This window comes from Nuphar pumila, chromosome 11, assembly GCF_984573655.1.
Source record: "Nuphar pumila chromosome 11, dmNupPumi1.hap1.1, whole genome shotgun sequence".
NCBI classification, from domain to species: domain Eukaryota; kingdom Viridiplantae; phylum Streptophyta; class Magnoliopsida; order Nymphaeales; family Nymphaeaceae; genus Nuphar; species Nuphar pumila.
In genome coordinates, this window is record NC_143259.1 from 21,293,748 (window position 1) to 21,309,324 (window position 15,577).

The 15,577-nt window shown below is 39.3% G+C and overlaps 1 protein-coding gene across 3 annotated transcripts in view; it reads left to right on the plus strand.

The window, feature by feature from the left end:
- The window catches only part of LOC149822172 (pleckstrin homology (PH) domain-containing protein), a 348,671-nt gene that overhangs the window by 71,552 nt on the left and 261,542 nt on the right, over positions 1 to 15,577 (plus strand). For all 3 annotated transcript variants that reach the window (XM_089980112.1, XM_089980113.1, XM_089980114.1), the window contains exons 20-21: positions 1,513 to 1,609; positions 1,701 to 1,799. In XM_089980112.1, the coding sequence (XP_089836238.1) occupies positions 1,513 to 1,609; positions 1,701 to 1,799 (196 nt within the window). The remainder of the gene's footprint in view (positions 1 to 1,512; positions 1,610 to 1,700; positions 1,800 to 15,577) is intronic.

Sequence of the window (15,577 nt, forward strand, 5' to 3'; positions counted from 1 at the left end):
CTAAAATTTTTATTTTTGTATTTTGTTTTTCTTTTTTATATTTTTGTCATTTTTTGAATGACCAACTAGCCGTTGGGCCCTTAGGATTTGCTTTAATGGCTAGTTTGAATAGTCAAACTAGCTGATGGAATTTGCTCACAACTAGTTTGACTAGTCAAACTAGCCATTAGGACTAGCTCTGTTGGTGTCTTCCTCTATATATTATTCATCCTTTTGTTGTATAGGTGAGAGAGGATGGATGTACATATAGTTGTTAAAAATGTATATCCATTGTGTAAATGCATATGTAGGTAACTAGGTTATTTTAACTTTTTTAGTTCTTATTGAACTAGTCAATAGAGTGTGGAGCTCACACTTTGTGTATAAATAGGGGATTCATCCCCTCTTCATGTAATGCTTCTTGCATGGATTCCACTTGAATAAAAACAATATTTTTTATTTGTAAGTGTTCCTTGTGTGTCCATTGAGTGGGTTTTGTGTGAGCCTTTTTATGGTTCTTTGTGTGTTCATCTTGGTGTTTTCGTGGATCTTATTGTAGCTCTTTTATGTATCCACTTTGGTGACTTGGAGAATATTGTTGGAGGTTCTCATTTCTTTACAATAGTGTGTGTTCAAGTTTTTTTTTGTTATTTTGTTATTAATAGAAATAAATTCTTTTTTTGAACACCAATGTTCTTGTGAATATATAAATACGTTATTTCCTTTTTTGGTTAAATAAATTATATTTGCGCTTTAGTGTTTTTTGTTTGTCTTCCCGTTGTCTCAGGTTCCCTGCCACTTCGTGACGGTTCCAGCACGGTGTAAACTATTGAGTTACTGGTTCATGTGAAATATGCTTATGTTCTTGGCCAGCATATATTGATCTTAGGTTATAAGAGTCATCCAGGTCGAATTTAGGTTTATCTTCTCTCCGTATGTCTGTACTATTCTCTCAAAGGTGTATGTTGCAAATTGCAACTCATGCATTTGTTTTTTCCTGTAGGCTGCAGTTTCTTTTAATTTTGCCCATTTTTAATTAAAACAGGTAAAGGATAGACTCACACTAGCCCATATATAACTGTGTTTCCTATATAAAATGTCCTAGCTTGAACAAACAAATATACCATCTTCGTATGTATATATATATATATATATATATATATATATATATATATATATATATATATCTTTATTGATCAATTCCGACATGATGCTTACTCTCAATTTGCTTTTGGAGTTAATGCCACCAAAACCTGAGTTGTAATGTGTTTTATATTATTCATTTAGTGAGATAGATCTTAGTTTGTGTTTTTCGTTTCCATGTGCGTCTTCACCAGGTATGTGGTGTTGAGTCTGTCCTTTACCTGTTCAGCCTTTCCTATATCCATGTCTCACATATTGAAGAAGTTTCATGAATAATGGTTGGTCTTGCAGTAGAGTTTTTGTGCATTTGAATCTATCCATCCTTTTTCTGTGATATCCCTACTTGCTATGTATGGCTTTTATTAGCCAAGGCCCTGGTTTATTTGGCAGCTTGTACTGGAAACAAATATGGAACGTTCCTCCAGAGTACACAGGAAATGAGAACCATGTTCTTGCAATATGTGATGCAGGGTTACCCAATATGAAGGTTTGTTGTATTTTCAAATTCCTGTCTTTGGCTTTTGCTATTAGTCAGTTGTAACTGGTGCCTTGATAACTTAACTGTATTTAGTTATCAGGTGGTTGATCTAGTCAATGCCCTAATCATTCAGTGTGATAATGAGGAGTTAAGGAAAACATGGCAAAATCGACTTCAGGCTGCTGTCTACCGTTCATCGGTACAACTCTTTAAGTTTAGCTGGTGCACTGTTTCTACTTCATGTCAAATTTGGCACACAGTCTCTTTATTATCTTTGTTTTTTCATTCTGGTTTTCATTTGTTGTCTTTGACGTGGTAACATTTGTGTACTTTATTTCTATTAGTTAAGCTATCTGAATCTTGATTTCTTGTCTATGCATTCTGCTTGTTGAAAATGCCAGCTATTATATGTAAGTACTACCGGAAACTACTATAATTGAAAAAAAAGACCTTACATCATAGATTAATAGAATTCCATGACTTAATGGAAGATGGGAGTAGTGAAAGAGAAAGTACTTGAGTTCACTTCAATTTCTTTTACCTAATTTTGGGGATTTTGTTCTATTAATTGTATTGAGCGGCTGACTATTATGCGTTTGAGAGTTACAATACATTATGATTTTTGATAATGTGCTAATTGAATATAATAATAATGTCAAAGGTAACTGATTATTGATACTTGGTGATTTGGTGCTTTACTAGTAATGTGCTGGTGTGATGCACCCTATGTGGTCAAAAGTGCTAGTCTGCACCTAGGTGCCAGGCCCTAAAAGGCTTAGTCAGTGCCTAAGTTGGCTGGTTGGCCTAGTTGGGTCCAAAAAGAAAAAAATAAAATAAAAATGCAAAGACAAATAAATTCTTAAAACCATAAAGCACATATATGCATAGCGCGCACACACACACACACACACACACACACACACACACACACACACACACACACACACACACACACACACACACACACACACACACAACTTCCATCCCAGGCGGTCAGTAGCCAGGCATCATTTTCCTGCACTTGTGAAGAACATCATCATGAGACGGGGTTTGGGGCCTGATCCCGCCCTCTTTACATCACCGCCCGGATGTATATATATACCTGTAAAAAAACAAAAAATAAGATAAAAACAGAACAGAAAAAAAATGAAGAAGAATATGGCCCTACTGTCTAGGTGCCTAGCGTAGGCAATAGGGCCTCAACTAGGTACCTAGTCGATGACTTTGTCAACATAGCCTGCCCGAGAGAGAGAGAGACTTTCAGGGTATGTATTAATGTAATACTAATTTTCAAAGATGTATGATCTATGTCACCTGGGTACGGGTATAAGTACGGAGGGTACGGCACATCGATTCCAAAAAATGTTGGTATGGGGACATGACTATATATATGTATATATATTAAATATCACATAAATACAAAATAAACTGAATATAATTTAAATATATATGCTACATCTAAAATATATATTATATACTGAAAATATAAAGTTATAAACTGAATTATAAATATTTGTTCTTCAAATATGACTCTGTTTGCTCCTCTTCAATGTTAATCTTGTCACGGGGCAAAAGAGATATCCTCCTCTATCCTTGTGAGGAGGTGCTTGGCGAAGCCCTCAGCACCATGACTGGCATGAAACTTTCTCTTAGATGAGATTGTGGGAGTGGAGTGCCAAGCTGTGTAAGCCTAGAGTGGGGAAGCTTTGAGGCATGCAGATTCCTTACACAAGCACAATAGAAGTCTTGAACGATGCCAAGTCAAGCGGTGTAAGAAAAGGAGCAATGCCAATCCTTGGTGTAGAAGCCTTCCCCTGACAAGGGCACATGCATTCAATGGTCAATTTTGAGCAAACGTGTTTGAAATAGAATAGCGTGATGATGAATGAGAATGAGTTCCATTGGAGTGTTGAACCAGATGAAAAACAAGCATTAAAACAAATGACACACGATGAACATAGTGGGCCCTGCATGGGATTTCCAGCACGGTCTCCCACCACCAAACAGTAGGGTCTTGCGACCCCTAGCTAAAGCCAGTCGCTAGAAAGTCGTAAGATCCCTTACCAAGATTAATCATCAATGCATGGCATGCCCTATGTGACTCTATGCTTTGGGCCACATGGCTGGTAGGACTGAAGCTGAACTAAAGTTTCGATGCATATGTTCTAGGCCTGTGGGTGTTTGCCATATTCTTGAGCACCCATCTATGCAGATAGTGCAACTTGAAAGATATAGGGGTTGCCAAGTGCGACGTCATTGCGTAAACACCCGAATAAGCTGTAGCATGATGTTCTCCATATATGAGTGAATTGCTAAAATTTTGATTGGAGCCCAAAATCCTCAAAGATTTGGTGCACTGGCGAGTGCCTTGCGGGCTTGTTGTGTGTGCTTGCTGCGTGACTCCCACTGCACATGTAGGCGAGCAGAGGCATGCACGTGATGTGTGTGGTGAGCTTGTTGTGCACATCTTCCCCCACAATACGCGCGACAAGGTACATCTGCATCTTGGGTTGCACGAGGTTGTGCAACAAGACTTGTTTGGCCCTGACAACCCCCTTGTGCAAGTAATGGCAGGCTTGATGGGCTAGTGCGCATGGCATATCGGGCACACATGAGTGTGTGCACGGCGGGCGTCTAGTGCACCAAATCTTTGGGTTTCAATTTCTTTGCACTTTGAGAATTGTGCTTCAAATTGAAAATTTTCTTATTGATGTATGGATAACATCTTTTTTTAGTTGGTTTAGGCATTTATGAAACTTTGTTGGGCACATCTTTCAGACAATTTGGTTAAGTAAAAATTTATGGTTCCCCAAGCATTATTCAAGTTCCTCCTGCCCATTAGGAGGAGGGGGGCAACACCTATAATACCTATATAGTGGACCTTTTCGCTTGGCTTGTCAATGCCTCATAGGCATCGATCTTGCACTTGGCAACCCTTATATTTCTTGAGTTGTACATTTGCGTGCATGGGGTGATCAGAGGTATGGAAAACCCCCACATGGGCCTCGAACAAAGGTACCTCATTTCAACTTTTATATTGCCAGCTATGTCACATGGGTGCGGGTGCGGGGATGCGGCACTTTAAAAAACCTTGGGTGCGGGGGTGCCACGGGGCAAAAATGTAAAAAATTCTATATATATTATATATTATATATATATAATTTTGAAGTTTTAACCTTTAACATTGTCATAATTTAACAGTTAACATTGTCATAATATCATTCATCATGCATGCAAAATTCACCCTAAGCATCAGTTAGTATTGTCAGACAATGAAAAGAAATAGCGATTCATCAAAATTCCTTATCAACATTAAATTCAGTTTTTGTTTTCTTTATTATTTTTCATTAAGCAATGAAAGGCCCGACCAAGCATGCATTTTTTTCCTCACCCATCACCCCAAAACCATTGGACTAAACACTAAACTTATCAGAAAGTGGTAGAAAAGAGTGAAAATGCACACTTGCTTCCAACATTCTGTTCACGTTGATCATTGTTGCCCAGCAGTAGAAACAATCACTGAAGCGAGTTTGAGATTTGTTATTGACAGGAAATTTAAATAGTCAAGAAACTCAACCTGAATCACTCTTAAACTAACACAAATACAGAACCAACAAGCAACCATTGCTTGCTTGCTTTGCTTGGACTCCTTAATTGCTGGGTGACAGCATCAGCAATGAAAATGGCACCACGGGCACCAACACTAAACAACACACAACCCAACAAAAAATTACACCAAAGAGGCATTATTATCAAATGCCTTGAAACCAATCAGACTAAACCTTCAGCCATGTCGAAAGTGAAGAAGCAAAAAATGCTCACTACCTCATTGTTTGCATAATTTTCTCACGAATATTCATGCTCAGCAGTGCCGCAACAATAGTAAAAGAAGAATAAAGAATTCTTTTCAGCATATAATCTAATGTTTTAAAGGAAATAACCAAAGATTTTCTCCCAAATTGGAAGCGTTTTCCTTTGAATTTGAACCCAAAGAAATTATGAAAACCGAACACACACAATTGACCGACCAAGAAACCAAAAAGATGCAAAAACGAACCCTTCCTGATCGAGTTCCATTCTCATTGTCTAAAAATTTCACCAGCCCAACATGAGTCTGAAGCAATCCAATCCTAAATGCCATCATAACAAATGCAAAAACGACGGATAAGAATGCAAACAAAGCATATACCTATATTTTCAGCAACCGCTCGACTTCTGCCTCCTGCCGATGCAACTCCACGCTGATCTCATCATCTAAGAAACCAAACGCCATCGGCGGAGAATCCTCTGACAACACCAATTTCCTATCGTCGAGCGCAAGCCCTACACTCTCTGTTGGCAGGAGAGGGGCCGAGCCCCTCCCTACGCTTCTTGTATGCAGGGGAGGGTCCGAGCCCCCTCCCTGCACCCTCTGTTGGCAGGGGAGGGGCTGAGCCCCCTCCCTGTGCCCTCTTTGTGCAAGGGAGGGGCTGAGCCCCCTCCCTGTGCCCTCTTTGTGCAAGGGAGGGGCCGAGCCCCCTCCTTGCGCTCTCTGTTGGCAGGAGAGGGGCTGAGCCCCCTCCCTACGCCCTCTTTGTGCAGGGGAGGGGTCGAAGAGGAGAGGAGGAGTAGAGGGAGTCAGAGAGGAGAGGAGAGAGCGTACCTGAGGAGGAGAGGTCCGGCGGAGCTGTCGGCGACAACGTCAGGGTCCGACAGCGGCGTCGGGGTCCGGCGGCGGCGTCAAGGTCCGGCAGAGGTCGATCGACGAAGGTTTCAGGAGGTGAGGTCAGGAGTAGAGGATTAGGGCAAAACTCTCCTCCGTAGCATATTTCATAGGGATTTTTTTTTCTAAGTCTAAAAAGTGGACACAAATGACCCGGTTTGCCGAGTCCCTGTGACATAGATTGCCAGCCATGTGAATGCAAATGTTGATGGAGTCACATAAGGCATGACAAGGGCATGCTATGCATCAACAAAAACAATCTTGGTTAGGGATCTCTGTTAAGGCTACCTAGCAACTATCTTCGGTTAGAGGTTGAAAGAATCCATTGGTGGAACCACTTTCGCCCTCCCCCCCCCCCCTCTAGGTTTTGTTTTGACGGCTGGTACCACCTATCCGGGTCACCTCCAGACACCACCTGAACTCTCTCTTGCCTCTCGTGGTTCACGGGAACCACCCAAACCCTCTCCTCCCTCTTTTGCTACCCTGCGTAAGCGGCAATACCACTCGAGTTCCGCCCTCCCTCTTTTTCTATGCTGGTTGCTGCCGGCAGACCAGAGCCACCTGCGATGGTGGCTCTGGCTCGCCAGGAGGGTGGGTGCTCAGCACCCACCCCTCTTCTTTTCATCCTCCTTTTCAATTCCAGCAGCAACCATAGGCTGCTGCTACTATGGTAGGGACAACTGATAGCGGGTGGCTGAGGCCACTCCCTTGTTGCCCCTTCTGTCCGCCCCCCTTGTTGAAGGACCGAGCAAGGATCAGTCCTGTCACAAGGTTGGGACCTAGCTGGGCTCGTCCTGACCACCGAGCCCACCCCCGCCCATCCCATTGCCGTACCCGAGCAACAACAATTATTGTTGCTGCCATCTCGAGTCAGGCCATATCGAATTAGCCTGATTCGGTCCCGCTCACCCGAGTTGGCTCGGGTGCGTCGAGTTTGACTCGGCTCCTCCAAGCCCGACTCGATTTGGTCCGTTCGAACTGGGTTCAAGTTTGACCGCTGCGATGCAACCGTCCCCGTTTTCGCCAAAATCCAAGAACTTAATACAATACAATAAAAATAATTTACAGCGTACCACTTCGTTGCAACATATAAGACACGTTTACCAAGGCACGAGCCTTTAAGAACTTACGCTCGAAATCGTCAGCGAGTTAGACCATCTCTGAGGTAGGAGAAAGTTGCATACGAGAATAAATAACAGAATACTTCTAATTTATACGTATATATACACATATATGCTTTTAACTCAAGGATGCAATTTTGCGTATTCTTGTCCATTTAAATTATGTCATGTACTTTGTCGCCACACTATAATATGCATAAGCTCCTGCTTACGCAATTTATTTAGCCAATGTACGATTTTATACATCTTGCATTGCTTACGCAATTTATTTAGCGGATGTACGGTTTCGTACATCATGCATCGCTTACACAATTTATTTAGCCCATGTCCGGTATCGTACATTGTGCATCGCTTACACAATTTATTTAGCGGATGTACAGTTTCGTACATCGTGCATCGCTTACACAATTTATTTAGCCCCTGTACGGTTTTGTACATTGTGCATCACTTACGTAATTTATTTAGCCGATATATAGTTTCGTACATCGTGCATCGCTTATGCAATTTATTTAGCTCGATATGTGGTTTCACACATTGGGCCTTGCTTTATGTATTTTACTTTGTCACCGCTCTGTAATGTGTACAGGCTTATGCTTTACTATATGTATATATATACATATATATATATATATATATATATATATATATATATATATATATATATATATATATATATATATATATATATATATATATATAAGGTATGCAGTTTTGTATACTTTGCCTACTTTAGATTACACGTGCATGTATTTAAAGACGTAGATTTGCGCATCCTCTCCAAGTCTCTATTTTTAAAAGGATTTCACATGCGAGATTTGAAGCTCATATTATTCATTGTCTCGAAAAGCAAAGCAAGTATTTGGCGTTTACGTTTTTGCAATTGAGTTTTTCCTCAAACCTGCGTTACGAAAAGGCTTCAACTACGTAGCCCTAGGTGGTATGTACGTCCGGTTCTTATCTTTGGTATCCGAATTGACTCGAATATTCTCTGGTCTAAAGCATGAAACATTGAAATTTCTAAATAAATATTGGGGTTTCTTTATGAGAAAGCAATATCTTTCTCATCGTAGTGGTAATAAAAGACATCCACAACATGTTAGTACTATGATGATTGGACTGGAGGTTTATGGTAACCTCATCGTGTGAAAATGTACAATGATTAAAAGAAAATCACATAAATGGTGATGATCGCTTTCACAGGCGAGATGCTCGATTTGGTTTAAAAGACCAGAGCATGAATAATTGGTCGTCAGTTAAAATAAAACCTGACATATCCATTCATCTCTTTGGTTCCGTCAAGAAAGAGGATGAGATGGTACAAAAACTCCGATGGACAAGTTGTTAACAATTACGCTACTCGAGTAGTAATGACTCGGTGTCTCCGATCATCGGAGTTAGGGTACGGGGCCACAAAAAATTATCCTAGGTGGTAGATCTCATTGGCTTATTCAGAAGTTCGGATGCATCCCTTGCCATGTATGCCTCTGAAGAATTCTCTCTCGGTCATTGGCTGTCTCCTTAGGAACAGACTCAGCTAGTTGTTCGAGGTATCAAAATATATAAAATAACAAACTCTCGGGCAATGTTAGTTGTTTCTACGTTTTTCCTCTACGTACCCTCAGGACTGTTAATTATTGAAACAAGATTATCATGCTCATTTTACTTATTCTGAATTGTATATCACTAAACGAACAACACATATGTTAGTCTTGTTCTGAATTTTGATATTTATGCACCTACCAATTTTTTATAAGTCTGACCCATTTTATGAGGTACAAGTGATGATTAGATCTGTACGGTAGGCGATGTAGCGATGACGTGATGATATCAAGATTCCACTCTTTCTTTATTGTTTTGCTCTTGAGCACATTTTGTAATTTTGCATAATTGTTTCTTTTGAAATTCCTCTTTTGTATAAACTTTAATTATCAAAAACCTTGTTTTGAATCTATGTGGTTTCAATGCTTATATGGAGATACAAATCTATTGTGTAAAAGAAAGTTCACATGTAATGCGCCCAACGTTCATTGACTTGTTATTTCAAATACTATTTTTCCGCTAAACTGCCATTTTAAACTCTGAAAAAGGATTGATTGCAAGGCATTTAAATTTTTCCTAAAAGATTACAAGTTCGGGATTTTGGGGCGTTTTATTGCTCTTCCTTCAACTCTTTTCACTTGGTAGATCAAGTTGGTTTTTGTTGTGCATTTGTGCATAAGATGTGCATGACCATGGCACTTCTGTCCTCTAGGCTTACACAGCTTGTCTTCTTATTGCTTTCGCAAACTCTGTTAAGGCAAGTTATGTGTCAGTCATGGTGATGAGGTCTTCACCACACACCTCACAAGGATATAGGAGGATAGCTCTTTGCCTATGACAATTTGGTATTAGAATGTTTCTTGTTTGTCACTGTATGAGCAAAAAAATTGGTATATTAAAATATTCTGAAAAATGATAATGTAGTTCGGTAGAAAATATAATGACACTAAACCCAAATAAAGAACATCATGAGAACATTCATAGTCCAAAAGGACCTACCATGAATTCTGCATAGATCAAAAGTGGATATCACAAAGGAGAACTGCCATCCTATTAAAAAGAACATATTTATATACATTTGAAAGATAAGGGGGGAATGTAGGGAAGAAAGAGTTGGGGAGCGAATTAGGGCAGTTCAGATTTTGCAACTGCTCGTTTTATTATAAAAAAAAGAAAGGAGGAAAAATAAGGAAGATTTAACTTGCCTTCACCATGCAGTTAATGTGCAGTTACATGTATATGGAAGAGGGGTCTGAATTCCTAGAAGGAAAAAAAAGGATCAAAGAGGAAGCTTTTGATTTGCCTCCCAATTCAGAGAGAGAGAGAGAGAGAGAGAGAGAGAGAGAGAGAGAGAGAGAGAGAGAGAGAGAGAGAGAGAGAGAGAGAGAGAGTCCTATTTTTATGCATGCATGTCTGAATGTGGTTAGGCTTGGATTTAGTTTGGGGCAAATGAGAAACTGCCACCTCATATATCAGGTCTGGGTCAGAACCATTTCTTTTGGTACTTTTATATATATTAGAGATTCCTTTCTTTAGTTAGAAAAGTGTACTGTTTATACATCAATTGTCCACTCTTATAAAAAAGATCTGTACTTGCTGCTGATCATTTATTCCTTAGGCAGATTAGTTAACAATAGGGAGAAAGATATGGATTTATCCTATTGAAACCTAGATGGTAGAACGTGCAGGCAAGTGGATGTAGGCTCAAGGTGAAACACTTAGTGGATTGTATAACCTTGCATCACTTACCAAATGAAATTTGGTTCTTAATATAAATCAATAAAATCAGAGTAACACATTTTGTGAAGAGTAGGAGAGCTTCTCGAGTGTTCATGATATAGGTGAGTTGTCTAAAAGATTGATATTGGTATATTTTTATTGTTTTGATGGATGTGTGCGCTGCATACCAATGGTGTGTGAATGTGTGCACTTTCATTCACTTTTCCTTTTCTAGCCTCCTCAATTCAACTTTATCTTGGGAGTTGCATATTCAATGGAATGCAAAGACAAAGCACAAAAGACGGATGAGAGAGGGAGAGCCTTTTATTTTCCTGATTGTAACGATTCTATGGTCTTGGTAGTCCCAGATTATAGATATCATCAATGGAAGCATCAAAAGTTGAAGTAGCAGAGAGCCATGTCTAAAGAACATGGTATATACAATCGATCGGGTGGCTATGTCACATGGGTGCGGGTGCGGGCGCGGGTGCGGGTGCGGGTGCGGGGATTCGGCACTTCCAAAAAACCCGGGTGCGGGGGTGCGGCAGGGGCAAAAATGTAATAAGTAATATATATATATATATATATATATATATATATATATATATATATATATATATATATATATATATATATATATATATATATATATATATATATAAAGGGGGTTGGGGAATAGGCGGGGTTTTTTTTTAAAAAGGGGGTTGGGAAATAGGCGGGTTTTTTTTTTTAAACTTTGCAGCTGTCAGGCAGCTGCTGTCAGCAGCTGTGCGTGAAAACTGAAAAACTTACTTTATGCTAGGCAGCTGACAGACTAGCATAAAGTTTTTTTTAAAAAAATTCGAAGCCCATTTGGGCAATTTTTTTTTTAAAAATGGACATTAATGATCCTGGGTGCGGTCAACGCACCCAGGATCGAGTTGACCGCACCCGGTGCGGCACCCGCACCCGCGTCCAGTCGCGTCGACGCGGGTGCGGCACCCTCCTAGCCGAATCCCTGTGACATAGTCGGGTGGGTATAGTAGATTTAAATGGAGACTCAGCAGTTGATGTTGTGAAAGGCTCGGTACTAATCTATAGGCAGGAGGAGGCTGTGGCAGGTGTGTGGGTCTCCTCGCATTCTCTACTACCATCCATCCCAGAATAAATACATGGGGTATTCTTACATATAGTAACTCATTCTCAGTCATTAGTGCTACATTACTATGTTGAAGACCACATCTTGATGGGTGCAAGGTGAAGGTGAAGATGGGTGAAAGAAGCATATTAAGAGGTCCTCTCCAGTACTAATTGCAAATGATTTCTAGAAAAGGGTGTCAATATTGACATCACGATTTAATTACAATATTATTAACAAAAAGGGTACAAAGTCAACATAAAAAGATATATTCATGTCAATGCACTTGTTCTTATGTGTGCGGCCAACCATTTGTAATGAAGAGAGGCGGAAGCACCAATAAAGCAAAAGCACTCTTTAAGAGTGACCACAAGAGCCAAGAACACAAACACTAAAAGTGTACACACAAAACTCACAAAAGTAGAAAATGACATAAAGTCATAAGTTGAATATTATTGAAGAAAGAAAGAGGAGGGTGAAAACCCCATGCTATTACAAGTGAGAGCCTCCTCTATTTATAGAGGAGGAGAGCTAAAGAGGAGACCATAAAGGGGGCTCCCTTTTAGTCGTTGGGAGCCCCAACGGTCATAAATATGATCGTTGGGGCCCCAACGACTAGATGGGTGGGGCCCCTTATGGTCCTTCAAAAAGAAAAATAAGAAATAAAAAAAGGAAAAGAAAAAAAGGGAAAAAGAAAAAAAGAAAAAATGCAAAAGGGAAAAGATACATGGTAATTTACCAAAACACCCCTATCGGGTTTTTGGTTGTACAGAAAATAAATTATGTATATATACATATATGTATATATATACTTATAAATATACGAATGTATATATATATATATATATATATAAGTATATGTATATATATATTAATATATACATAATTTAACACACCCCCTCAAACTTTACGGGGAGAAGACCGAAAGTTTGTTAAGAAGAAACATAAATCGTGGAGTTGGGAGCGCTTTGGTGAAGAAATCAGCTAGTTGATATTCTGAAGTAACATATGGTAATGTGATAGTTCCTCTGAGATATTCGTCTCGAACATAATGACAATCCATTTCGATATGCTTGGTCCGCTCATGAAAAGTATGATTGCTTGCAATGTATATAGCACTTTTGTTATCACAGCAGAGCTTGGTGGGAGTGGAAATGAGGACACCCATGTCACCAAGGAGACTTCTGGGCCATACGATTTCCATAATTGTCATTGCCATGGCCCGATATTCAGCTTCAGTGGATGATAGTGAAACCTTTTGCTGCTTCTTGCATCTCAACGAAATGAGAGATTCACCTAAAAAAATGCAAAGACCCGTAATTGAGATACGATCATTGGGATTTCCTCCCCAGTCAGCATCAGTAAAAGCAGTTAACTCAAGAGATGAGGAAGAGGATAAGAAGAGTCCCTTGGAGACGGTATTTTTGACGTATTGCACAATTCTCATTACGGCCGCCATATGAACCAAAGTGGGTGCATGCTGAAACTGGCTTGCTGCATGAACCACATGAGCTATATCTGGACGTGTGATGGATAGGTAGGTGAGGGATTCAATTAATTGACGGAAGGAGGTTGGATCCTCAAGAAGAACACCATCCTCAAGTCTCAGTTTTGCATTGATAACTTCGGGAGTCTCAACTTTCTTTTCATCAGATATTCCTAACTTGGTACAAATTTCTGCAGTTAATTACACAATTTATTTAGCCGATGTACGGTTTCGTAAATCGTGCACTGCTTACATAATTTTTTTAGCCGATGAATAATTTCGTACATCGTGCACTAATGCATTTATTTCGCCGATGTACAGTTTCATGCATCATGCATTGCTTACGCAATTTATTTAGCCGATGTACGATTTTGTACATTGTGCATTACTTACACAATTTATTTAGCCAATGTACGGTGTCGTACATCGTGCGTTGCTTACGCAATTTATTTAGCTCCACATCGGGCCTTGCTTTATGTCACTTACTTTGTCACCACGCTGCAATGCGCACAGGCTTATACTTTACTATATATATATATATATATACTCCTGCCTACTTCAGATTACACGTGTATTTAAAGGCACAGATTTGCGCATCCTCGCCATGTCTCTATTTTTAAAAGGGTTTCACACGCGAAATTTCAAGCTCATCTTATTCGTTGTCTCAAAAAGCAAAACAAGTATTTGGCGTTTGCTTTTCGCAATTGAGTATTTTTTTTCAAACTTGCATAACAGAAGGGTTTCGACTACGTAGCCCTATGAGGTACGTACCTCCAATCCTTCTCTTTGGTATCCGAAATAACCAAGATATTTTCTGGTGTCAAGTACAAAACATTAAAATTTCTAAATAAATGTTGGGGTTTCTTTCTGAGAAACCGATATCCCTCTATCGTAGCGGTACTATCAGACATGCACAATATGTTAGTACTACGATGATTGGATGAGAGGTTTGTGGTAACCTATTAGCGTAAAAATGCAAGATGATTAAAATAAAATTACATAAATGGTGATAATTGGCCTTCACAGACATGATGCTCATTTTGGTTTGAAAGACCAGAGCATGTAGAATGAGTCGTCAGTTAAAATAGAACCTGACATACCCATTCGTCTCTTTGGTTCCGTCATGAGAGAGGATGGGATGATACATAAACTCTGATGGACAAGTTATTAACAACTACGTTCCTCAAGTTCCAATGACTCGGTGCCCTCGGTCATCGGAGTTCGGAGACGGGGCTACCAAGAATTATCCTAGGTGGTAGATCCCATGGGCTTCTGCAAAAGTTTGGATGCATCCCTTGCTATGTATGCTTCTCGCACAGGCCGTTCTTTTAGGAGCGGACTAAGCTAGTTGTTCGGGGTATCAAAATACATAAAATAATAAACCCCTAGGCAGTCTCATATGTTTCTACGTTTCTTATGTTCATACCCTCAGGACAATTAATATTGAAATAAGATTATCATGCTCATTTTACTTATTCTAAACTGCACATCACGAAAGGAACAACACATATGTTAGTTTTGTTTTGAATTTTGATATCTATGCACCTACCAGATTTTTATAAGTCTGACCTGTTTTATGTGGTACAGGTGATGATTAGGTCGGTACGATAGGCGATGGCGCGATGATATCAAGATCCCACTCTTTCTCTGGTGTTTTGCTCCTGAGCAAATTTTGTAATTTTGCATAAGGGTTTCTTTTGAAATTCCTCTTTTGTATAAACTTTAATTATCAAAAACCTCATTTTAAATCTATGTGGTTTCAATGCTTATATGGAGATACAAATCTTGTGTAAAGGAAAATTTGACTGTAATGCGCCCAAGGTCCGTTGGCTTGTTATTTTAAACACCATTTTCTACTAAACTGCCATTTTAAACTCTGAAAAATGATTGATTACAAAGCTTTCAAAATTTTCCTAAAAAGTTACAAATTTAGCATTTTGGGGTGTTACAATTACTCTAAATTAAGAACTTTTGGATGTAAATATTTTATTCTCACTAACAAAAATGATAAATTATCTCCTCGGGCTATTCACTGTATTTTCTTTGGGTATTGTGAAACCCAAAAATAATTTTGATGTTATGATATAAACAATGACAAACTTTATATTTCTAGAAATGTTACTTTTTTGGAAAAAGTTTATTTGACCATAATGTGCTTGTGGAAACTAATAATCAGTGTTGTGAAAAGCGTTGAGGCATAGCGAGGCGCTCCACCAAAAATAGAGGCGATGCGTAAAGCGTAAGCCTCAATTTTTTTTAAAACATACAATTTTTTTAAAAAAATATCTCAAAA